At 42.4% G+C, this 27,064-nt stretch overlaps 1 protein-coding gene across 1 annotated transcript; it reads right to left on the minus strand.

Annotated features, from left to right (window-relative positions):
- LOC308089233 (hyaluronan and proteoglycan link protein 1-like) lies at positions 1-26,955 on the minus strand. The gene is made up of 4 exons (XM_080433841.1): positions 26,641-26,955; positions 8,639-9,073; positions 3,694-3,996; positions 1-2,916 (listed from the first exon to the last, which is right to left on the minus strand). Exons 1-4 carry the CDS (start codon positions 26,711-26,713, stop codon positions 2,624-2,626), a joined length of 1,104 nt encoding a protein of 367 aa, XP_080289967.1. The 5' UTR covers positions 26,714-26,955; the 3' UTR covers positions 1-2,623.
- Positions 26,956-27,064: the final 109 nt, after the last annotated feature.

The raw sequence follows: 27,064 nt of genomic DNA on the forward strand, positions 1-27,064 counted from the left end.
TTCATTTGAAGAGTTTCTTTATTTTCAGCTCTGTCTGTTTGTTGTTCAAATGGTACATGTCATTAGGATACAAAAAAATACCTTCGACAACATTTTGTTTTTGTGCACCATTGTGACATAAAACGTGATTATGTTTCAGTTTCTAGGACTTGCTTTTAGTAAACAATATGACGCCAGCTTTGACACATGAAACCATCAGTAAGTGTAATGAAATAACGAGAGCAATCCGTTTTTAATCCGTCTTTTTTTTGACTATGTAAGACCTATACCGTTTATGGTTTACACACATTAATCGCCCATGTTGTGTCCACAGGGAGTCTCTTCTTCTTAACAATTTGTGCTGCCTTTGTTTTTCTCTATGAGTCATTGTTTTCTTCCTGGCAAAGAGGAAGACTTTAGCTCAGACTCAGCGTTTAGCGTGAAGTGTGTGTACAGATACTTTTAGAGAGAGGATACTGGTGGGTAGAAGTATATTATGGTTATGTAGACCACCCAAACATATTGCCTGTCTGAAGGGGTTGTGTACTGTCCCCCCATCAGCTGGGTCTTTAAGAGTTCTTTAGTTTTAGCGCATAACTTCACAAACATGCGATTAGCTAAGACCTTTCTTGTCAGCTGCCTGTGTGGATCTCCACTTCAATACCGGTTCAGTTTTACACACAGTTTACACGCCTGGTGCTATACTTCCAACCAATGTCAGATTTTAAATGTCAGTTTGTGAAGAATTGCGGATAAACATAACTTTTTTTTTCTCTCTTGGGTGAAGTTTTCTTGCCTAATTGCCTCAATATCAATAGGCCAATTAAACTAAAATGGACTGAGCAAAAACAGTTTTGATTGAGACAAAATTGTCTATAGAAAAGAGAATTAGTGACAAACATTAGACAACAACAAAAAAACAAAACATAAAAGTTACAATAGTAAAAAATAAAAATAAAGGTTTTGTGTAGCTTTTGATTATCAATCGGTAGCTATAGAATGAGTGACAGTCCAAGACATTACATTCAGCTTCTCATTAAACAGAATTGCAAATGATTTCATCACAGCTCTTAAGGGTTAAACATCCTGCATTTTAAGAGGTTGAGACAGAGAGAGAGAGAGAGAGGGGAGGGGGAAGAGCCCCTATGGTGAGGAGAAATAAAACCAATATTGTTGCAGTAACATGTTGATATCCACAGCTAAACATTCTCTGCATTGTATAGGGAGCAGCGATTCTCAACCTGTGGGCCAGGGCCCACTGGTGGGCCGTGAGGGTATTGCGGCTCTATTCACAGCAGCCATGTTGGAAAGACATTGGGCCTCTTCCTTACTTCCTTCACAGGTGTTACCAATTAGACTAATGAAGGCTCTATTCCATTCTGGTCAAACAGAGTCTCAGGGTGCTGATGTTGTGCATGTTGGCTCACTGGAAACACTCTGCTACACCAGTGGGTCTCAGGTCCAGGGACCCTCGTGGTTCCTTGAGGGCGTTCTTTGGTCCCTTACGGGTGTGTAACTCTGAGAGAGTACACATGGAACCATTTGGTTCCATGTGTACGCTCTCAGAGTTATGGCAACTTATGGGGGAGAACCACTGCGCTATGGAACAGAGCCTTAATTAGTACAATTGGTAAGACCTGTGAAGGAAGTAAGGAAGAGGTCCAATTTATTTCCAATATAGCTGCTGTGCATAGAAGCCTAATTGGGAACTTAATGTTCCATTGATCCAAGCAATTTATCCATCAGCAAACAATTCGACTGCTGTGTTAAGTGGTCAGATTGATGGGCCGCGAAACACTTTTGAGATATTCAAGTGGGCCCTGATTCAGAAAAAGTTGAGAACCGCCGGTATAGAACATCATTCCATAGTTTATTCAGATCTCAAAGCGATATACTGTATATCGTGGAGGACCAATCAAACTTAGATGTTTCTCAAACATCAAGTTCTTGTCTCTGTCACTTTGTAATACGTCATTACTGTGTTGACCTTTGACCAGCAGTTTGTGTAGAATTAAATGCAAAAAAAAAAGAAAGTAGAAATGGCTACAACAAATATTACATTGATTTTCTGCGGTTTCGAGAGGAGCTTTATTTTTTTTTAAGTATTTATTTTGTTTGTTTTGTAAGAATTAAAACAAAAGGTTATCACAGCTTCTGAAAGGCAACGAGTTCATGCTAGTTACGTTCGGAACGGTTATCTGCTTTTACTGGTTGTAGATCAGCGATTCCCAACCTTTTTTGTCGGGCCGTGAGGATATTGCAAGTGGGCCCCCAAAATAATTGGAAAACCAACTAAGATTTTATTGATAAAATTAATATAAAAAAAACATCATAATGTAAAAATAATCTTGAAAAATTAGTTTTCATTGTGATAGCGATTAGTTCTATCGATCCAAGCCAGAACACCTATTGGTCAATATGTCGATAGAACAAACTGAAAATGCACCAACGACGGCATGCCTTTTGGCATGTCGCGCCGAGCGGTCAGAACGACGGGTGGGGCCGGAAACGCAAAAAAAGCTTTCGAAACTTCCGAGCGGAGCCCTGATCCAGAAAAAAAAAAAGTTGGGAAGCGCTGATGTTTATAGATGTTGTTGCTCTTTGGTGGGTTTGGTGGCTTTTATATAGCTCTTAACTTGCCGCATCACTGCTGAGCGGGCTCGAAGCAGTAGACGCCGTAGAGCTGCTGCTGTTTGTCGGGGAAGCCCACGTTGCGCACGGCCGCCTCGGTGGGACTGCAGTTCTTACGGGGCCGGGAGATGGGGTAGCGCACGCTCCCGTCGGCCAGCCAGCCGGCGTCGCATCGGTCGTAGCCCTGCAGCTTCCAGGCGGCGTACATGTGGCCCACCTTGGCGATCTCGGCGCCGTCGTCCACGCACGCCTGCACCGCCTCGGCGAAGGACAGCCTGTGGGGCTGCACCAGCCAATAGAAACGTCCTGAAGGGCAGCGAGAGTGACAAAGAAGTAGGGCATTAATTTACGAAATAAACGTAAAAAGTTAAAATATGGAGAAAAGAGGTCTCTGCCCGACAGCAACGATATGTACTTCGGTACTTTTCACCACTGGCTTCTGGAGAACAAACAAACTTAAAAACTAGGGATGTCCGATATTATCGGCCTCCCGATATTATCTGTGGATATTAGCATAAAAATGTATCGGAAAATATCAGTATCGGTTTTTGAATATTTTTTTTCAATAAGTTACAGGAGTTCTTACTGTATGGTGTGTGTGTGTGATATGAAATGTGAGCTTAGCATAATCACAGTAATCCTCACTTTCAAATTAGAGCACTGCAGAGGGCAGGTGTGTGTCTGTGTCCAGCTGATACTCGTTGACGCTCGTTAATGTTATAGGCATTAGAGCAATTATGCTTCTGCACTGTCAAATAGGCCAACATCTAATCCAAGATTAATGGGACTCATTCAAATGGCAACCAGTGAGTCCCGGGACTCACTTTAATGAAAACCTAACAACATCACTGTATTATATTAGATGTATTAGATATTATATTGATATTATAGCTATTTTATTTTTATTAGATATGTGATGTTGTTACGCGACAATTAGTTGACTTTTGGCCCGCATATATTGGTATGGTTTGATATCGGTATCGGAAATTAGTTGGACGATATCGGTATATCGGTAAAAAAGTCAATATCAAACATCCCTATTAAAAACTATTAAAAAAACACAACAACAAAAAAAACACCAACCTGTCACTGCAGCAGTGAAGCAGAACACGTCGAAGCGGCTTTTGGACTTGTTCTGGCGGCCGTAGTTCCTGAGGCCGGCCCCTGCGTTGGTTCCGCCGCAGGGCTCGCGGGGCTTGGTGATGGGGTACTGGACGGTGCCGTCGCTCAGCCAGCCAGCGTTGCACCAGTCCAGGCCGCTTCTCCACGCCTCGTACAGCTGGTCGAAGGAGGCCACCACCGCGGCCTGGTCCACACACGCCTGCTCCGCGTCCTGGAAGTTGAGGTTGTAGCGTCCTACGCCATGGTGGTAGGGGAACACAGCACCTATAATGGAAAAAAAAATATGAATAATAAAATAAATACATAAAAAATCAGTGGTGGGGAAAGCTCTGACATTATTTATACTGCAATGTAGAAATGCTATGTCCAGTAAAGTCCGGAAATCAAAATGTACTTAAAATACCAAAAGTAGAAAGTACTCATTATGCAGAAGGTCCCATTTCACAAGTTTTCAAATGTATACGAATCTTTTGAAAATAGCAGATCTACGAGCTCACAATGCGTCGCATCGCAATGCATTGTGGGCTTGTAGATTGGCTATTTTCAAATGGCCGATATGAATATATTTTTACAATAATTATCAAAATATACAAAGTAACTAGTAAGTTTTAAAATAATTGTAGTGGAGTAAAAGTACAAATATTTGCCTCTGAGATGAAGTGGAGTAGAAGTAAAAGTACTGACAATTGGAAATACTCCAGTACAGTAAAAAATACCTCAAAGTACGGAGTTCAGCTTTAATCCCTCCTCACACATTTGTGTGTGTGTGTGTGTGTGTGTGTGTGTGTGTGTGTGTGTGTGTGTGTGTGTGTGTGTGTGTGTGTGTGTGTGTGCGCGCACAATTGAATCACATGGTAGAAAAACAGAAAGAAATCTTGCTTTTTAATTTATCCATTTGTAACTCAGAGCATGTACACATGCCACCAAGTGGACCGCTACGGGTCCATTTGGTTACACTCCCTGAGTTAAACGAACACCGAGGATTGCACTAGTGTACCCTTTTTTTTTTCAAGAACCGGACAAGCACTGGGCTTGCTTTCCCAGGCCCAGTCTCTCACTGTGACTCTGTATGTGTGTCTGTGTCTGTATTTCTATACACTTATGCTGATTTATAGCCATTCAGTCTCCCAGCCCGGGCCAGTGAAGAACGTGTGTGGTCTCTTGAGTCCTCCTGTCTGGGTCCATGTCTCTCCGGGGAAGCTGGCATGCATACCAAACTCCAGGGCTTTTTATGTTGGCAAGGGTAGCCTTATTAGTGTTTCAGGTCCAGTAGCTCGGTGGATGTGGAGCCCGTTGAAAGAATCGTTGTCTTTCCTGAAACGGCCAGAGCCTCGCTGACATGCCTATACGTCTGCATTGGACTCAAGTTCTCAGTCGCCACGACCATGTGGTGGAAGAAGTACTCGGATATTTTACTTAAGTGAAAGTATCAATACCACAATGTAGAAATACGTTGTTACAAGTAAAAGTCTAGTAATCAAAATTTACTTGAGTAAGAGTACAAAAGTATCAAAATATACTTAAAGTACCAAAAGTAAAAGTAGTCATTATGCAGTATGTCCTATTTCACAAGTTGGCCATGCATACAAATCTTCTGAAAATAGCAGATCTACAAGCTCACTACGCGTGAGCTTGTAGATCTGCTATTTTCAAATAGCCAAAGCATATATAGTGCTGAAGTGGTTAATGTATGTTTTGTAATAATAATTACAATCTACATAGTTACTAAAGTTGTCAAATAATTGTAGTGGAGTAAAAAGTACAATATTTTCCTCTGAGATGTAGTGGAGTAGAAGTAAAAGTATAGCAAATTGGGAACACTCCAGTAAAGTAAAACATCCTGAAAAGTGTACTTAAAGTACAGTACTTGAGTAAACATACTTTCCACCATTGCCTAAACATCATGATTCTTCATATTGTTCAAATTGTTTAGGAAACACAGTGCTTTGTGTTGTGGTCTCCTTTGTTTCACAAATCACATTTTGGGACTTGAAGTCTTGAACTAACAAATATTTTCAGTGGTGAGATTATTGCTTTAGTGCTTGTGTCTGTGTCTGTCCGCCCTGAAGCACAGAACTTAAGGAGGTCTCGGTATTCAATTCTTGCTTTCTTAAGCCCGATTTCTGCTGCGTTGTACGGCCGTGGCACGCACGAAAAATAGCTGCCTTTTGTTACTTTATTAGCTAGATGTTTGATACTTACATACTTTGTGGATAAAAGATGTACTTAACTATGTTCAATTGGAGAGACTCAGGGGCTTAGGTGGTTCCCTGAAGAAATTCACTAACATGTGGGACCTTTTCTTCAGATACTGTGTACAGTACATGAGTTAAACTTCTCTGATATCTCTGATTGATTGTCCAGCTATTTGTATGTTGCTGGACGGTGGTATGTCGGGCAGTGGATTGACCATCAGTTTTATTTTTACCAGTAATGGTAAAATGTGTACCTTTCTTTTTTATTACCAGGTTGCAGACCTGGTCTGTACACGCCAGCTAGTGAAGTGTTTTGCGTGACTTTGTCATCGTTTGCTGGTCCTTTAGCCAATGAGGGCTCAATGTCCTCTCAGAATATGGGATCTAAAGACGACCCAAAATACTGAGTTCGGCCACTGTATGTAGGCCTATGTCTATGGTAAATGGCGCTGTTCCTCACTTTCAACGTTGCCTGCCAAGTTTTGTGAAAGAAATAAGCAACCAGGTCTGGGAAAACAAGCCCAAAAGAAGCAACTATAGAGAAAGCTTGCCGCAACCTGGTAAACCATGACTGTATCATGTCTTGTTTGGGTTCAGTAGGTTATTTATTTCTTTTATTCTTTTTTCCCCTGTTTTCCCTTCTTTTGGACATAATATTGTCTGGTCCTTATGTTGTCTTAGTGAAGGTCTTTTGCTCAATATTTGGCAGCTTTGCTGCTCACTGATCGCTCTCCTGCTGTGCACACGACGCCGTTGTACGTCGGAGCGTACATATGGCGTTACCGCGGCCTTCACAGGTAATCCCACAATCCATTCGGTGGTTTCACAAAGTAGCTGAAACAGCTGTGAGGCAGAAACATCATCATTTTTCAATGGCTGGGATTCAGGGTTCTTCGTGACAACACCTGCTATTTAATATATTGCACATGCGTGTCCGGACAACGCCCCAAATTAATCCTTTACAAATGTGGGGAAAACACCCTCAATTAAATTTGGGCAGTGGCTATCTGCTGGTGCTAGCTAGGGGCAACGCTGGCTTGAAGTGAAATGGTTTACGACCGCGAGTTTAAAAACAAATGGGGAAAAAAAGTAATATATAGCCTATAAACCCCGGAAAAACAGTTCATTGTTTTTGGGCCGTGTTTTTTAACCCACTCAATCCGGGAACGCATCTGTGTTGCTTTAGATTTCTTTGGCTATTCAAAAATAGCAGATCTACAAGCTCATAGCATGGCACTGAGTGCCGCGCTATGAGCTTGTAGATATGCTATTTTTTGGAAAAATCTTGAAAATGTTGTGCAAATCTTTGAATATATATATATATATTTTTAAAGCTAACATTTTTAACTCAAATCTTTGCTTCTGGGGGATTCTACAAATATCTTCTAAATCCCAACAGTTTTTTTGGGGGAAAAAAATGTCAGGGACCACCCAAAATGATACGTATTTGGCCGTGGACCCCCATTTGAAAACATTTTGTTCCAGGGACCCCCAGAAGTTGTAACAGAGTTAAAAATGTTCGCTAAAAAAAAAAACATATTCAAAAATCTGCACGAATGTTCACAATTTTTCAAAAGTAGCAGATCTACAAGCTCGTAGCGCGGCACTCGATGCCGCGCTATGAGCTTGTAGATCTGCTACTTTTTAATAGCACAAAGAAATTGAAAAATGACACCGATTCTTTCCCGGTCTAAATGGGTTAAGAGTGGAAAAGGCTTATTTAATTATGATGCAAACATTTTGCTGAGCCAGGAGCTAGCCATATGCTTGAGGAAATGACCTGAGCTGAACGTGTTTGGGGTTTACCCATGTTAAAATGCGATCAAGTGCAATCAGCATCGAATCGTTATATGGCCGACTGGGATAAAACAACGCAAAACCGTCTCCTTCTTTGTCATTAGTCTCTCCACAAGAAATCAGTGAAAAGAAACCAATGTTTGCAATATGAAGAAAAAAAGTAAACTTCCCGGAGCAAGGTTTTCCCAAGTTGATTTCGATTGATGTTGTGGCCTGATCTTTTCTTTTGCCTACGTTTAAATGAAATCTCATTGAATGGCAGGAGAGAGTACAGTAAGATGTACAGTACACTGTGACATTCAAGAGGTTTAACGCACAGCGTGATATGTGTGCACGTGTGCTTGTGTCCAGCATAAGTGTCCCCTGCGCAGTGGTGGAAAAAGTACTCAAATGTTTTACTTAAAGTAAAGGTATTGATACTGCAAAAGAGAAGTACTCTGTTCAAGTAAAAGTCCGGAATTCAAAATTGACTTGAGTAAAAGTACAAAAGTATTGCTATCAAAATGTACTTAAAGTACCAAAAGTAAAAGTACTAAAATGTTTGAAAATAGCAGATCTACAAGCTCACACAACGCGTTGTGAGCTTGTAGATCTGCTATTTTCAAATAGCCTAGGTATAAAATAGGGCTAAAGTGGTCAATGTATGTGTTTATAATGTAATCATTTATATCTGCAAAGTGACTAGTAACTAAAGTTTTCAAATAATTGTAGTGGAGTAAAAGTACAATATTAGCTTCTGAGATGTAGTGGAGTAAAATTAAAAGTATAGACAATTGGGAATACTCCAGTAAAGCAAAAGTACTTCAAAATTGTACTTAAGTACAGTACTTGAGTAGCTACTCAAATGTTAGTTACTTTACACCACTGCCCCTGCATAAATCAAGAACCGTCTGACCGGTCGACTTTAAACTTGCCGTTTGTATCACTGGGGACCCGAGGGAGCTCCGCGCCAACGTCGATCGGAGCGGCGGTAGCTTCCTCCACAGCTTCCTCCACGAGGCCTGCGGCCTGGTCGACCTGGTCGACTGCCAGGGTGATCTCAACGGCAGCGTCGTCGATGCCGTTGATGACCTCGCAGTGGAACACGCCCGCGTCGTCCGCGGAGACGTCGGTGATCACCAGCGTGGCGTCATCGTGGTCGGCCTCCTGCATGTAGACGCGGTCCAGGAAGCTGCCGTAGCTCTTCTTGTGGAAGCCCATGGAGATGTAGACGTCCTCGTCGTCGGGCTTGCCAGCCACCACCTTGGTCCACTTCACCCGCAGGCCCACGTCGGCGAACGACGACCCCGCGGTGTGCTGCAGCCGGCAGGGCAGGGTGACGTTGGAGCCGGAGGTGGCGAAAACTATTTCTGAAAAAGAAAAAACGAGAGACGAGAATAATTATGAGATTGATGGAAATAAAACTTCCCCCAAAACACACAAGCGAAGAGTGGAATATTGAGAATCAGATTCGGGTATTTTGGAAGTTGGCCTAACTATCTAGCCTGGAATCCAGACTGATTCGCTCCATCGACCGATTTATTTTTTCTCACGTCACTCTCAGTTTGCTAATCATTTCGAAGGGGTGGGACCAGGGCGGGGCGGCCACCAAGGCGCCACCGCTTCTGATTGGTCTGTGGGCGGGACGGGACAGAGCCTACCAATGTAAAATTCGAGTCACTTCTCACATCCTGACTTGCCTACGTAATTGGTGACGTTTGGAAATCTGTCTCAAACAGGATGATAGTCGAAGCTGAACGAGCGCCTCCGTCTGGATTCCACGGTAGTAACTATGGACTTAGTTATGTTAACCTCACGTCACCAGGGCTTTCCGTGCGGCGAAAAGCATGGCCTTCGTTCTGACTAGTGTCAGACTAGTGTGATCCGGTCTACAGTATAATCCGGTTACCGTATGTATCCGGTTGGGTGCAATGTATATTGTTAACCCACATGAATGGCGAATCGAGCAACCTGGTCTCGACCAGTCGCTACTAGTTAGAATAAAACACGGACATGCACCGTACCAAACCAAAGTATACCAAGAAGTACTTGAAGAAACTTCGACTTGAATTAATACGGGCCGAGGGGGAATCATTTTGGATGAGAACAGGCTATATCCATATCCAGCTCTCTAGACTGGATCCGAAAACTGCAAAACGAGTTAATTCCAGTCTATTGTTACGTAACATTTCGTCTCTGTCGGGTGGAAACCTCATATGTCCCAAACGGTTACTTTTCAGGATTTGAATTCATAAGCATAAAAAAGTAGCAGATCTTCAAGCTCGAAACGCGTCGCTTTGCGCCGCATTTCGAGCTTGTGGATCTGCTACTTATTATGCTTTTATGTAATGCTGTAGAATGATAGGGGCATTAATTTCAGAAATTAAACACAAATAGTTAGAATATGGAGATAAGAGGTTTCTGCCCGACAGGAAAGATTTACATAACTCAATGCTATTCCCCAAAGAAGCATGGGTTAGGACATATAAATCTGCCAGCTGTAAGAGGTTATTGTGTGTGTGTGTGGCTGGCCAGGACACAAGCAATAACGCCTGACTGTAAAAAAAAAAATACAAGAATAAATGTTCCTATCAACTTTTTCCATAAACATCGTTCACAATCTACCATTTCCTTATTTATAAAACCCATAAAATCCTCTAAATACTGGGATTCATCAGTCAGCAGTATTTGGAAGCTCTCTTGTAAGCGTTTCTCTCAAACTCTCTCTGATGTGGGCATGGTACCGCCCATCATGTACTCTACTGTACTGTATTTACGTACAGTTACTGTCGGTGTTGAAAAGCAACTGATTTTGAGGCACTCTTACTTTACTTGAGTATGTCCAATTCGCAATACTTTTGACTTCTACTCCATTACATCTCAAGAGGCAAATGTTGAACTTGTTACTCCACTGCAATGATTTGAAAACTTTAGTTAATAGTTGCTTTGTAGATTTAGATTGTTATTACGATCCACACATCAACCAAATAAGCCCTGTTCTATACTTTGTCTATTCACAAGCTCACAATCTTGTAAATCAGCTATTTTCAAAGATTTAGAAAAAATTGGAAACCATGTAGTAGGCCTACTTTGACTTTGGTGCTGTGCTGCATTGCTACTGTTTCATGAATATTTTTATAAATCAATTTTGAATACAGTGCTAGTTGTTAATGTGGTATTGCTACTTTTAGCAAAAAAAGGTTAATAATAATATATATCGTCTCTTGTTGGGTGGACACCTCATATGTCCAAAACTGTGACTTTTCGGGATTCAAATTCCAAAATAGCTCGAAATGCGTCGCTTCGCGCCGCGTTTCGAGCTTGTAGATCTGCTACTTTAGATTTTTTTCGTGTGACGCTGTAGGATGATCAAGTAGGGCGTTAATTTACGAAAAAAACACAAAAGGTTAGAAGATGGAGATAGGAGGTTTGTGCCCGACAGCAGACGATATATAGTACTTCTTTCCACCACTGCCCTGTACCATGTGTGCCTGCATATCGAGACGAGGAAATGTGCCGCTAGAACACCGCAACAGTGTTTCTATAGCTGCAACGCTGTTTCTGTTGGCATATAGAAGTGCATGTTGGAGAATGTATGTTGGCGTCGGATATTCATAGACCTCAGACATGCCTGAAGGCCTGAAGGATCTGTCCTCTCTCTGCACTATAGGGTAGGCCTACCCGTTCTGGGTGGGTTCTGATGGAACAGCGCCTAAGACTTAATCGGTTGTGGAAGAAGTAAAAGTAGCAATACCACTACTCCGTTACAAGTAAAAAGCGCTGTATTCAAAATTGTACTTGAATACATAAAGGTATTGGCAGAAACCTCTTATCTCCAAATTCGAACTGTTTTTTCCCGTAAATTAACGCCCAACTTGATCATCCTACAGCGTCACACAAAAGCATTAAAAGTAGCAGATCTACAAGCTCGAAACGTGCAAGTATGAAGTCGGGCTTAATTGGTTACGGTATGTTTTGTAATAATGATCCAAAGTAGCTCATAACTAACTAACTAACTTCATATACTGTACTTGTAGCGGAGTAAAAAGAACAACATTTGCCTCTAACATGTTTATGAAGAATGGAAATACTCCAGTTAAGTACTGTACTGTACTCAAGTACAGCACTTGAGTAAAGGCACTTAGTTACTTTCCAGCACTGCCATCCGTCCATCCAGCCATTCCTCCGTCCTAACCAGGGCACCCTTGGGTTCATGGAGGTACAGGTCCCATTGTTCTGCTCCCAGGGGCTCCTTGACCTCCCAGGCCTATTAGCATTTCATTTATGGGGTGTTGGTTTGCGTTAGAGGACCCCCCACCCACATACCCACCCACATACCCACCCACAGGGGTGTTGGTTGGGGTCTAGTGCAGTGTCCAAAAAAAAAAATCAGCTCGAGACCCAAAAGAGAAATTTGATGTCTCCCCGGGACCCAAACTAGTGAAAATAGCCGATCTACAAGCTCAAAACACAAGTGTGTGTGTGTGTGTGTGTGTGTGTATAAGGGGGTCCCGTCCCACCCAGGCGGGGTCAGGACCACCTGTGCTCTGCGGTAATAAGCCGCTGATGTGGATGGACATGACCTTTGACCTTCACACAGCAGGAACAGCCTCTTAAGTATCAGTCCTCTAAGTGGTGTCCACGGACCCCCTCCAACCCCCCCCCCCCCCTTCCCCCCAAACACCACACACAAGACTTTCCTGTCGGGTCATTGCTGTGAATGACAGAATACTGATGTTTTAGAATGCTTCAGCGTTAATAGCTGTGGCAAAATATAGAGCCAATTAAGAGTCCTCACTAATAACTGATTTAACTGTAATAAATGTGTTCATTCAAAGACTGTGGTGTGCCTGCACACATCAAAGGATTAACAGGAATTGAATCAATGTGAATGCTGGATTCCAACTGCTACAGGCTACACTACAATGCTTTATTTACTGAGCAACACCTCCAAGCCAACAGCGTGTTCATTGGGCTTTGTTTTTACCTGATGAAACACCCTGTTGGGTTGAGATGTTGCTTTCTAGTCAATAACGTACTGGGAGCTGCATGTGATAAAGGGTGTGTGGAGATCCATTCAGCTCTCATCTTCACCTGTTGTATTATAGTTAATCTCAGAAAAGGGCTGCACTGAGAGGGCTTTCAGACTGAATAATGGAGTGAAACTAAATGAAGATTCAGGCTGAGTGTCGGGCTAATTGATCCCTAAAGGCCTAGAACACAGCTACTGCACAACTCATCATGTTGGCCCTGCACAACTCATCAGTACACTTACATAAGGGTTCACACAGTCCCTGCTGCACGTTACAAGGTCAGTACTACAACCCCCAGCCCCCCTTTCTCAATGACTTCTAAGACATGGAACAAACTGGTAACTGCCGCCCCAGCATCCTGTTTTTTTTTTTTTTTTTGTCACATGCCTGGAGGTTAACTAACCAGCATAATGTACAATATAGGCCTATAAGGTCAGTATGGGCCAGCCATACATGCGTAGAGAGGCCGCCTGGGAAACGGAAGATCCCCGGTTCGATTCCCGTCCCCCGGATACGTGTCAAGGTGTCTATGAGCAAAACACTTACTGCTCCCCTGCACTGACACACTTATCTGAACCATCTGAGCGGTGAAGCCTGCAAACTGAATTTCCCACACCGGGATTAACCTCCACCTTTCCTTACACCAGCCGTACTCAAAGTGGGATCCAGGGGACTCTCAGGGTTCCTTGAGGGGGTTCTAAATTGACCCTTACAAGTCTGTAACTCTTAACAGTATGCAAATGGAACCAAATGGGCCCGTTACGGTCAGAGTTAAGGTGGGGTCCTTGACATTTTTTTATTTGAGAACCACTGCCCTGTACTACAACTCGACCACCGTATCAAATTTGAACAAACTCGAAACCAAACTGCCCCCCCCCCACCCCCCGGCATCCTGATGTTCTTTTCCTCATATGTCTGGAGGTTAACCCATTAAGACCTGAGGCCGATTCTATACAAAATATCTAAATCTAAATCCTAACAGTTTTCTGGGAAAAAAACCTTCTATATCAGTGGTGCTCATACTTTTTCATGTCAAGGACCACCCAAAATCATATGTATTTGGCCGCGTACCCCCAGCTCAAAATATTTTGTTCCAGGGACCCCCCAGAAGCAAATATTTGAGTTACAAATGTTCGCTTTAAAAATATATAAAGAATATATCAAATATATATATATTCAAAGATTTGCACAAATTATCACGATTTTTCCAAAAATAGCAGATATACAAGCTCATAGCACGGCACTCGGTGCCGTGCTATGAGCTTGTATATCTGCTTTTTTTTTTTTTATAGAAATCTTAAAAGGACACAGATGCGTTCCCGGTCTCAGTGGATTAACTAAGCAGCATAATGACACCAACCTGCCTCCAGTTTGCAGAGAGAGAGAGACTCCGCAACAACAACAACCAGCCCGGGAAACGGTTCCGCCATGGCAGCCCCGCGGTGCTCTCTTTCCCAAACCTTTCCCATATGGACCATTATTGTCAACACAGGAATCACTACCAGCCGCTGCTGCTGCAGGGTCCCTGGCTTCTATAACACCCTGCCCCCCCCCCCCCCCCCCAAATCACCCCCTAAACTTTACTTAAGAAGCAGGGGTCCCCAACCTGTGGGCCGGAGCCCACATCCCCGGGGGATGCTGCAAGTGCAAAATATAAAGATTTGAATGATAATGAAAAATGACCTTGAAAATGTTATCCAGAAAAGGTTGAGAACCTCTGGCTTAAAGGAGCACTTCACCCAATTTCCAACCTTATCGTCATATCATTGGTCGTCACTACTGCTCATTATAAGATGACACCACCATGTATGTCTATTCAAACTGTGTGTCACTGGTGGGCTGTGCACAGTTCAGAAACCTGCCTACCAGTGACATCATCGGTAGACAGGTGTGATTTCAAACTTTGTATTTTTTATTAACTAACTTCCCAGAAAGAGAAAGGCTGAAGTTTAGCTTGGAATTCCCCTCGATGATGTCATTGGGTAGGCACGTTTCTGAACTGAAGGAGACGCAGGGTGAGTAGACATAAACTGTTCCACCTTTATAATGAGCATTAGTGAGGACCAATTATATAAAGATAAGATTGAAGGAAACAAATGGGTGAAGCGCTGCTTCAAGTACAGTTCTTGAGTAAATATACTTAGTTACTTTCCACCACCCCAACAAACAACATTTGCCTCCATGCCCACACACACAACAACAAGCCTGAACGCTGTGCAATGCTCCTCACAATATCAGCGTTAAGGGCCATTCATACCGAGCAGGCGAACTATAACTATAAAAAATATAGTTTTACAAATCTCTGTAAGTCAAGTGGATGGCGTATCCACACTACAACTGTAACAAATACAACGGTGAACGATATTATGTATCGTTCTAGTTCTAACGCTTAGTGCGAGCGGCCCGTTAGTCAGCTTTGCTCCAGAAGGATCTAATTAGCAGAACTTAATTAAGCGCTGCTGTTGACAGAGTTAATGAAAACCCCCCCTCCATCTCCAGACCCAGGCGCCTTTCGGACCACCACCGCGCGTCCTCAAATCCAAACACCTAGTGTAGGCTGACCCGGACCCCCACACACGCCCACAGGGTGTGTGTGCGTGTGTGTGTGTGTGTGTGTGTGTGTGTGTGTGTGTGTGTGTGTGTGTGTGTGTGTGTGTGTGTGTGTGTGTGTGTGTTATAGAACCTGATCCTTTATGAGGATGACTATAACCCCACTCCTGCTACAACTAATTGCATCACTCAGAGAGAGGGGAGCGTGTTTTAATAGAGTGTCTGGATGGATCAACTCTCCTCTATAGTCTGGCAATTAACAATGACTCACACGGGTGGAAGAAGTAGGCTACTCAGATTTACTACTTGAGTAAATGTACTTAGTTACTTTCCACCGCTGGTTACAACCAGTGGAGGACAGCAACTAAGTGCATTTACTTGAGTACTGCACGAAAGTGCATTTTTTGAGTATCTGTATCTTGAGTATACGTATTTTTGTATGACTTGCTTTCCACTATTTCAAAGACAGACATCGTACTTTTTACACTACATTTGAAGGAAGGGGGGAAAAGTACATTATGAATTTACAACTTCAACCCTATTTGAAATATAGTGGAACATAGCAGATCTTACAAGCTCACAGCTCACTTTTAGTAGAGTCATATTTGACCAGGAGTATCTATCGAGCTTGAGGACACCATTCAAAGTAATACGGTGACGGAAAAGAAACAGGGCGGCCGCATTAATTGAGTTCAATGGAGAAAGTGGTGCCATGGTCCAGTGGTGTATAGTAACTAAGTACATTTACTCAAGTACTGTACGTATTTTTTTTTTACTTTACTGGAGCATTTCCAATTTCCAATAATTTTACTTCTAATCCACTACATCTCAAAGGTAAATATTGTACTTTTACTCCACTATAATTATTTTAAAACTTTAGTTACTTTATAGATTTGTATTATTATTACGAAACCACTTCAGACCTATAGGCCTACTTTGGCAATTTGAAAATATCAGATCTACAAGCTCACAACGCGTCGCAAAGCGACGCGTTGCTATTTTCAAAGGATTTTTGAAAATATGTGAAACGGGCCCTTACTTTTGGTACTTTAAGTATATGTTGACGCCAATACTTTTGTACTTTTACTCAAGTGCATTTTGGCTATCGATACTTTTACATAAGTAAAAAAAATGTGAGTACTTCAATCACTGCCATGCTCTATTCGGTTCCTCAAGCTTATACACTGAATTTGACTGAAGTACTGGAGTCAAAGATGAGTCGGTGCATGGTGGACTGTATAGCCAGTAAACCACTGGCTTACAAGTAAGGTTTAATAGAGTGCCGGATGGCATGGACACCTCAGACTGTTGGACGGCATGGACACCAGCGTGTTGGATGGCATGGACACCTAAGGCTAAGAGTGACTCACACGCAGCTTGTACCACTGTAGGCTGCATCATAAAACCTATGCTTGGGTAACAATGTCTGACTGGAGCCCCCCAAGGATCCCCATCATGACTCAACAGCTGACGACTTCCACACAAACATGTCCAAGTCGCTGTTCGGGGTGGAAACCTCGCATGTCCATAACCAGTGGTGGAAAAAGTACTCAAATGTTTTACTTAGGTAAAAGTATCAATACTGCAATGTAGAAGTACTCTGTTACAAGTAAAAGTCCGGAATTAAAATTTTACATGAGTAAAAGTACAGAAGTATTGGTATCAAAATGTACTTAAAGTACCAAATTTAAAAGTACTAAAATGTTTACAACGCTCACAACGCGTCGCATCGCGACGCGTTGTGAGCTTGTAGATCGGCTATTTTCAAATAGCCTATATATATAAAACAATGCTAACGTGGTTAATGTCTGTTTTACTATGTAATAATTTATATCTGCAAAGTAACTAGTAACTAAAGTTTTCAAATAATTGTAGTGAAGTATAATATTTGCCTCTGAGATGTAGTGGAGTAGAAGTAAAAGTAGTACTGACAATTGGAAATACTCCAGTAAAAGTAAAAGTACCTCAATATTGTACTTAAGTACAGTACTTGAGTAAATGTACTTGATTACTTTCCACCACTGGAAGTAGGGCATTCATTTACGAAAGATAAAAAGTAAAAAATATGGAGATATGAGGTTTCTCCCCGACATCGACGTTTTCCAAGTTGTTATTGAGAGCAGAGCGGAGTGAATACGTACTGTACATTAGAACACTCTGCCTATTGACATCACACTAACGACATCATTAGTGACATTTAAATCCCGTCTAAAAGCCCTCTTTTATAGGAACGTTTATGGATGATTGAATATAATTTACCGGGTTTCATTATTTTCACTCCTGCCAGAATGGTTTTTACTCTATTTTATCCCCTGATATTTGTCCTTTCCAGTGTTGTTTTTATATGTTTGATTTTAATAATAATAATAATACCTGGAATTTATATAGCGCTTTTCCAAGTACTCAAAGTCGCTTTACATGTGTGTGTGTGGGGGCCAGTGATGGAAAAAGTACTCACATTCAAGTAAAAGTATCAATACTTCAATATAGAAGTACTGTTACAAGTAAAAGTCTGGAAACGTAAAGTACCAAAAGTAAAAGTAGCCTACTCATTATGCAGAATGTCCCATTTCACAAGTTTTCAAATGTATAACAATCTTTTGAAAATAGCCAATCTACAAGCTCACAATGCGTCGCATCGCACCGCAACGCATTGTGAGCTTATAGATCGGCTATTTTCAAATGGCCGAAATGTACATACAGTAGGGCTGAAGTGGTTAATGTATTTTTTGTAATAATAATCTAAATCTACAAAGTAACTAGTAACTAAAGTTTTCAATTAATTGTAGTGGAGTAAAAGCACAATATTTGCCTCTGAGATGTAGTGGAGTAGAAGTAAAGGTATTGGAAATTGGTATACTCAAGTAATGTACAAACACCTCAAAATTGTACGTAAGTACAGTACTTGAGTAAATGTACTTAGTTACTTTAAACCACTGGTGGGGGCCAGGGGGAGATGGTGGAAAACAACAACTTTAATAGGAAGAGAAACTAAGATACGCAAGTAAGTAAGTCATTTTAATCTGCTGTTCCCTGTGTGTTATTATTTGTGCTGTTAATTTGGTATTAACATGTTTGATCACAGAACGGCAGTATACAGTCAAAAATAAAGCTTTCAATTGTGGTCCATTGTACTCAATTCATCAGCAATACATACAATACATTATACAACAGGTTGTTCCGACCAAGCTATCGGTTTGGTTGAAATAGGCTACCTAGCCGTTCTCAAATTAAACTAATCAAAATGGAGCAATCAGCTGTGCTGATCAGACCAGAATCTCGGCAGAGCAGAGCCGTCTAAGTGGCTAGGCTAGCAGTTTGCTTGGGGGGTTTGCAGACGTAGTAGCTATCTCTGGCATAAAAAAATTATAAATCTATCAAATATCTTAATTACAATGAGGTTGAGCTAACAATTAAGCTTTGTTTCTCTGTGTGTTCAGTTTGTGAAAAGTTGTCTAGCTCTGTAGCGCATCTCAATGTTGGGCCTGGACTGGCTGAGTAAACGGTGACTCTGTCAGACCCTGTGTATTTTCAAGATAACAGAGAGATAACACTCGCAGAAAGGTTTTTATTTTAAGAGCGAAATGCCCCAAAATATGAATACATGTTTAATTGTGATGGTAACCGTTGTATAATCGCATTATTACACTCGAGGGCGGCTTTACCGTGATTGTTGGCCCTTCGGTGATGCGGTCAGGAATGAGGCGGAGTCAATTAATCACGGTAAAGCACACCCTCTTGTGTAATATTGATTTATATTGATTGCATGTCGGTAAAAAGCTCCAGTTAGAAGCAAAATATATATTTACAGAAAAAGGAGTGGCGGGGTCGGTGGGCAGCGGCTACCACTCCCAGGGGAAGCCTTCCATGGAGCTTGCTGATTGGTTGACGCTCTGGGGGCAAGTTGGTAACATTCTAAGTTTTCTTTTTTTTTGTCCTAACTCACTGTGCAGCCTTGCAAAGGCGTTCTATAATACTCCACAGCAACAATACAGTAGGCCTATATAACATACCAAAGGCAGGAGGACCCTGTGTACAGTGCAGATGGAGAGAGGGAGAGAGAGAGAATATTCCAGATAGAGTGAGAGAGAGAGAATATTCCAGAGAGCGAGAGCGAGAGAGATTATTCCAGATAGAGTGAGAGAGAGAGAATATTCCAGATAGAGTGAGAGAGAGAGAATATTCCAGATAGAGTGAGAGAGAGTGAGAGAATTTTAGAGAGAAAGAGAGTTTCAGAAGCTGTTGAAAGTAATTATCTACTCGGCTACCATAATTACCATAGTTGCCATAGTTACCAGCAGACATGCGACCCCCAGGAAAATGAGGCCCCTCTGCTCTCATAAAGTAACAGTCTGCAGTGTGGCCCCCCAAGGGCCTCCAACCAACTGATACTCTGCTCTCATAAGGGGTGGGGGCATGTTCACAGAAAACCTTATTTTTTTTAAGCTGCCAGCGCCTTTCTGCCGTGTAGTTCTATGGTAAAGATTCACTCTGGTGACTAGAGCGCTCATCTTCCCAGAGTTGGAGCGCTCTCGGCGTCGAGCGAGAGCGCTCCAACTCTGGGAAGAGAGAAGTGCCGCTCATCATCAGTGTCACGTTTGATCCTTCTGCCGGCTGTGTGTGACACAGTGGTGTAAAGTAACTGAGTACATTTACTCAAGTACTGTACTTAAGTACAATTTTTAGGTACTTTCACTTTAATGGAGTATTTACAATGTCCAATACTTTTACTTCTTCTCCACTACATCTCAGAGGCAAATATTGTACTTTTACTCAATACTTTAGTTACTAGTTACTTACATATATAAATGATTACATTATAAAACATACATTAACCACTTTAGCCCTATTTTATACCTAGGCTATTTGAAAATAGCCGATCTACAAGCTCACAACGCCTCGCATCACGACGCGTTGTGAGCTTATAGATCTGCTATTTTCAAACATTTTAGTACTTTTACTTTTGGTACTTTAAGTATATTTTGATGCCAATACTTTGTACTTTTACTCAAGTAACATTTTGAACTCGGGCCTTTTACTTGTAACAGAGTATTTCTACATTACAGTAACCAGGAGAAGGCCATGTTTACCGCTGCTTTTCAGCCACGGTATTTGTTCGCTCCGTGCGAGCGCTCATTGGACGTGACATCCGAAGCGCTATATGCTACACTCATAAATCGCTCGCTGTGGACGTCGACCCCCTTAAAGCAGCAGCCCGCCGTGTGTACTTAGCCTCTTGGCTATAAGAGAAGGAAGCCCTTGTTTGATTTGTCGGTTCATGTGTCACACACCGTTGCTTATTTACACAGGACCGCCTGGTGGAGGTCAGAGGTCAGGGGTCAGAGGGGGCCGTCTGACTGTCAAATGGCTCATTACCTCATTATGGAACCGTCACCCCCCCACAAAGAGTTTAAGTTGGTTAACCACTCGAGCCCTAGTTCAGGAGTTCTCAAACTTTTTTTTAAATTTCAATATATGTGAACCCATACGGGCCCATTTGGTTCCATTTGTACACTCTCAGAGCTACAGACCTGTAAGGGTCCATTTGGAACCCCCCCAAGGAACCCTAGGGTTGCTGGATCCCACTTTTAAGAACCACTGCCCAAGTTAATTTTTTGGCTATTTTGAAGATGGCAGATCTACAAGCTCACAACGCGTCGCCAAGCGACGCGTTGTGAGCTTGTAGATCCGCCATCTTCAAAAGACTGCGAAATGTTTTGACACATCTTCAGATATATTACTTAAGTAAAAGTAGCAATACCACAATGTAGAAATACTCTGCTAGTAAAAGGCCTGTGTTCAAAATGTTACTTGATTAAGAAAAAGTTTGAAAATAGCAGATCTACAAGCTCACAACGCGTCGCGATGCGACGCGTTGTGAGCTTGTAGAGCGACTATTTTTGGAATAAAATAGGGCTAAAGTTGTATGTTTTATGATATCATATTTATATCTGAAAAGCAACAAGTAACTAAAGTTTTCAAATAATTGTAGGGGAGTAAAAGTACAATATTTGCCTCTGAGATGTAGTGGAGTAGAAGTAAAAGTATAGAAAATTGGAAATACTCCAGTAAAGTAAAAAATACCTCAAAATTTTACTTAAGTACAGTACTTGAGTAAATGTACTTTTAAAGTTACTTTACACCACTGTAAATCTTGGAACAACTGTGAAATATTTTGACAATAATAGCGACGCCAAGCCTATAGTACGATTAAGAGAGAAGACATAAGGCAGGGAAGGAAGGAGCGGTAAATAAAGTAAATAAAGTAAATAAACACGTGTGAAGGACGTTAAAAAAATATTGAATATAAATTGATACCACAGAAGCGGCAGCCACAAAACCCAGTGGCGTTTTTATGACCGCGCACAATTCTCTCTATAGGCCGTGTAAAAAGGCCGGCGCTAACGAAGTGATTGAAAACACGTGTGGCACGTCGGATACACACCGAGCCATAAATTAACAGTAACACAACAATGGATCAACAGGCAACTGTGTAACCTATAATTATGTCACCATCATCGTAATTTGTGGAATATTTTTATGGCGCGACGACTTCAAGGAGCGGTACCGAAGCGGCTACTTTTTGGCATGTTATACCGTTGGTTCTCAAAGTGTGGTCCGGGGACCCCCAGGGGTCCTCAGGGGAGTTCCAGGGGGTCCTCAGCCAAAGTAGTTGATGTAGCGTTGCAGTCATTTTAACCAGTTTATCCATTTATATGTTGGCTATTGAAAAATAGTAGATGTACAAGCTCGCAGCGAGCTCGTACATCTGCTATTTTCGAAGATTTTTGAAAAATCTCGAAAATATTTGGAAACTTTTGAATAATTTTGATTTTTTTTAATGTAAATCTTCCCTTCAGATGGGGGGGGGCTGTGGCCAAATACATATCAACTGGGGGGTCCTTGACATGAAAAAGAACCACTGTGTGTTATATACCATACCCGGTGCACATGGACAGACGTCACCGCCGGTCAGTGCACGCGCGTGCGTCACAGTGTCGCAATGCCAGAAGCCAGACTTTTAACGTACCTTTAAAAAAAAAAAAGCTTTCATGACATCCTACAGCGTTTAGCGACGTCCTGCACCGCGCCAGCTTGTGTCAACATGGGACAAGGAATTAACGAGCACAGCTGGGACTCCCAGCCGTCCCGGATAACTAAAGACTCCTCCACGCTACACAACTCCCACAAACCTGCTTCTCTCTCTCTCTCTCTCTCTCGCTCTCTCGCTCGTGCTCATCAATTACAAACACTACAAGACGGTGTAGGAGGCTGCGCACGTGTTGCAGCGTTATATGTCCACGTGCACGCACACACACACACACACACACACACACACACACACACACACATACACACGCTGAGCAGTGGGCATGGGTGCAGCATTAGTGTGACATCATGGCTGCTCGCCATTTGGACCGTTTCCCTCGAACTTGTGATTTAAGATGTATGCACCACCTGGTCTATGCTAATATAGTTTCAATGGTGGTGCTGATGCTATAGGTTCTTGGTTTACCTGGGATCCTATAGTTTACTGAGGCACTACAGTACACTGTCTCTATGCATTTGATGTATGTACGGTATGTGTGATTAACTTGACTTATTGTAAGTCTCTCTGGATAAGAGCGTCTGCTAAACGCCTACATTGTAAAACACGGTTCCAGCGATTCAACAAGCTGGCCCCACCCCCACATCATTCAGATGGCATATTTAGCTATTTTGTCTTTTTCAATTTGCTTTCTGGATTTCTTTTCGAAAATGTTGGAAAAATGATCTAAGGAGGCCAGGTTAAAAGTGGTTAAAGGGGAATTACCACTCATTTTCAACATTGAACTATGTCTTTAATACACCTTAGAACTGTTGTGTGGAAATAAGACAAAAGCCAAAAGTACACCTTGCGTATGTCACTGATCACATGACCTCAATCAGTGATCCAGTTCTAGGTAACATAAAAGGGGGGGGGGGGGGGGGGGGGGGGCTTTTTTCTTATTTTCCACAGCTCTAAGGTGTATTAAAGACATAGTTCAATGTTGAAAATGAGTGGTATTCCCCTTTAAAACGTCACCGGGTCTATTCCCCCTTTTCAGACCGAGCAACCCCCACCCCTTCCTTCCAAAGCCCATTTATTCCACCCGGCCATGGCAACCAGGCGACCAGCAGTAAGTAAAGCAAGCAGTGGAGTTAACAGACATATTAGCTCACAGGGAAAAAAGACTCAGTCATCTTGGCTGCTGTACAGCATGGCTCTCTAGTCTCTATACGTTTAGCTATGGCCCGTTAACCCATTAAGACCCGGAACGCATCTCTGTCATCTTTTAGATGTCTTTGGCTATTCAAAAATAGCAGCTCTACAAGCTCATAAGAGCTTGTAGATCTGCTATTTTTGAAAAATCGTGAAAATGTGTGCAAATATTTTAATATATATACATTTTTAACTCAAATCTTTGCTTCTGGGTATTCTACAAATGTCTTCTAAATCCTAACAGTTTGTTTTGAATAAACGTATGTTGCTATAATAATATCAGTGGTTCTCAAACCTTTTCATGTCAAGGACCCCCAAAATGATAATTATGTAATTTGGCCACGGACCCCCATCTCTGGCCGCGGACCCCCATCTCAAAATGTGTTGTTCCAGGGACCCCCCAGAAGCAAAGATTTGAGTTACAAATGTTCGCTTTAAAAAATATATATATATTCAAAGATTTGCACACATTTTCCACGATAAAAATAAATTAAATTGGCCAAATAAATCTTAAAATTACACTTTCCCCGGTCTTAAGGGGTTAATCTTAACTCTGCCCCTGTCAGCCTGCCTTCCTTTGCACTGTGGTGGGCTTCCAAACAACTCCCACCCAGCCATGCATGCAGCCGTCAGGGCCCTGAGTGCGTGGGGAAGCAGCCAGCCAGGGCTGTAAGTAAAATCTGGCAAGCGCCCTGTGGTCGGGGGCCGTCAGGGAAGAGAACAGACAGGCTCCATATGCTGAGACATAAAGCTGCACTGTATGGATACAGTGACTCAGAGAGCTGGACGCCAACCATGGACATGACATCATGGAGCCGGATGAGATCACACACATGTTCTGTACACACACACACACACACACACACACACACACACACACACACACACACACACACACACACACACACACACACACACACACACACACACACACACACACACACACACACACACACACACACACACACACACACACACACACACACACCTCTTCTGTACGTGCATACAGTCTCACATGCACCACACCCATCCATACATACTGTCCTGCAGACAGACACACACAAACACACACACACATATAATGTAAAGCTAAGTAATGCCACACCAGACCACCAACGCAACCCAACATATGCAACACAACACGTTTTTGTGTTTTTCCGTAAATTAACGCCCCTACTTGATCACACTACAGCATCACACAAAAGCATAAAAAAGGAGCAGATCTACAAGCTCGAAACGCGTCGCGAAGCGATGCGTTTCGAGCTTGTAGATCTGCAACTTTTGCTGTTTTTGAATTTGAATCCTGAAAAGTAACAGTTTTGGACATATGAGGTTTCCACCCGACAGAGACGACATGCAACACAACATAACACAATGCAACGCAAACGCCACACCACACCGGACCACACAGCGCCACAGCACGCCACATCACAGCCCTCTAACAGCAGTGTGGGCGTGTTATTTAATGTGTAATGGACAGATGATGTGCAGGTGCACACTGACTGTGATCCCTGATTTATACACGTGCCACACCCCCTCAAAATAGCAGGTCTACTAGCTCACAACGCGTCGCATCTGGAGCACATTGTGAGCTTGCAGATCTGCAAATTTTTCTGGGGTGCGACACAGACGTGCAGCCAAGTGTTCCCTCTTAATGTCTGTGTGTGTGTGTGTGTGTGTGTGTGTGTGTGTGTGCGTGCGCCGTGCGTGTGTGTCCTCTTTTGAACTCCCTGACAACGCGGCAGAAACCTTCGTCGTTATCGTCGCATCATTAACTCATTAACATAGAAGGGGGCGTGGTCACCCCTTGGTGAAACACTCAACCAATTAGAAAGCGTCTTACTGACGTTTATGCCAGCGCCACACATCAGATTCAACCCAGTTGAATGTGCTGGGAAAGACGCACACACACACACACACACACACACACACACACACACACACACACACACACACACACACACACACACACACACACACACACACACACACACACACACACACACACACACACACACGAGCACACACACACACACACACACACACGAGCACACATGCGCGTACGTACATACACATGCACACAGGCACACACACCATCTACAGGGGAGTCAGAACAACTCATTTTTCAGAAGACAACCTGTAGTTCAGTGTGTGAGAGAGTGCGTGTGTGCGTGTTTGCGCAGTCTCCCAGCGCTACAATGAACCTGTTACATAACCCTGCATCACTCCTCACATCTCTTACTGTAGCCTACCCAAATTATCCTCACGGACGCACGCCCGCGCACACACACGCACACGCACACAGGCATACAGACACACAGACACACAGACAAACGCACACAGACGACACCCACACGCACACAGAGCCATGCATGGGCTCTCAAAGGAGGCAGAGAGTGCAAATGTGAGTTCACATAACTGTCAGCAAGTATGTGTGTAAAACATACATACTGTGCAGTATTATGCAATATGCATATGAATATTCATAGATATTACCACAAAACCAAGTCATGTGCACAGTAACATTCTCATTTCAGTCTGAGTGTGAAAAAAACCCAAATTAACACTGAGGGTTGTACTGTGTATGTGCATACAGTACATGATGTACTGTACATGCATACACAGTGCTGGAAGAAGTACTCCAGTATCTTGTAGCAGTACCAAAATGTAGAAATACTTTCAAGTAAAACATTCTGTTTTCAACATTTTACTTGAGTTAAAGTACAGAAGTATTGACATCTAAGATACTTTTTTTTAGGCTATGTTCAAATTTCAAGTACAAAATAGGGCCTAAGTGGTTAACGTATGTTTGTAATGATAATTTAAATATATAAAGTAAATACTAGTAACTAAAGCTGTCAAATTACCTGTAGTGGATTAAAAAAAGAAGTACAATATTTGCCTCTGAGACGTATTTGGAGAGTAGAAGTATGAAGTATTACAAAATGGAAAGTAACAGTACCTATTAAAAACTGTACTGGCCGTACAGTTAAAGTACTGTACTGGAAGCTAGAGTAAAAGCACCTCCACCACTCAGAATGTACCCTTGGGAATTACATCAAGTTTCATCACATTTTCCATAGATAAGTATACAGTTATTATTTCATCTTACCTTTGGTTGATACATCACTGTACACACTGGTGGCCAGTGCACAGAGCACTGCACTGAATAGCAAACTCAGCATTTTCTAATTTTTTTTCTCTCACTTTTCTTTTTTTTCCTCCTTTTTCTTCACCAAGGGCCCTCTAGGCTAGAGAAACACAGAATTAGAAATTGGCCCGTTTGTTATTTCAAGATTTAATCTAAATCGAGCTGCAAAAAGATTTGCAAAATGTTTAATTTTTCTTCTCTTTTGTAATTCTTGTCATCTGTCTGTCTGTCTCTCTTGTCTCTCCACCCTCCAGTCCTGTCTGTGGTGCTACTGGAAAAAAGTTTTGGGCTCCTCCAGACGCTCAGACCAGTGGCTTTTATGGGAGCCCAGTGTTGGCTGAGACCACTCCCCTCCTCTCCCCTCAGCCAAGCATCACCCTGCATG

The sequence above is a fragment of the Gymnoscopelus braueri genome, assembly GCF_963280865.1.
Source record: "Gymnoscopelus braueri genome assembly, chromosome: 7".
Classification (NCBI taxonomy): domain Eukaryota; kingdom Metazoa; phylum Chordata; class Actinopteri; order Myctophiformes; family Myctophidae; genus Gymnoscopelus; species Gymnoscopelus braueri.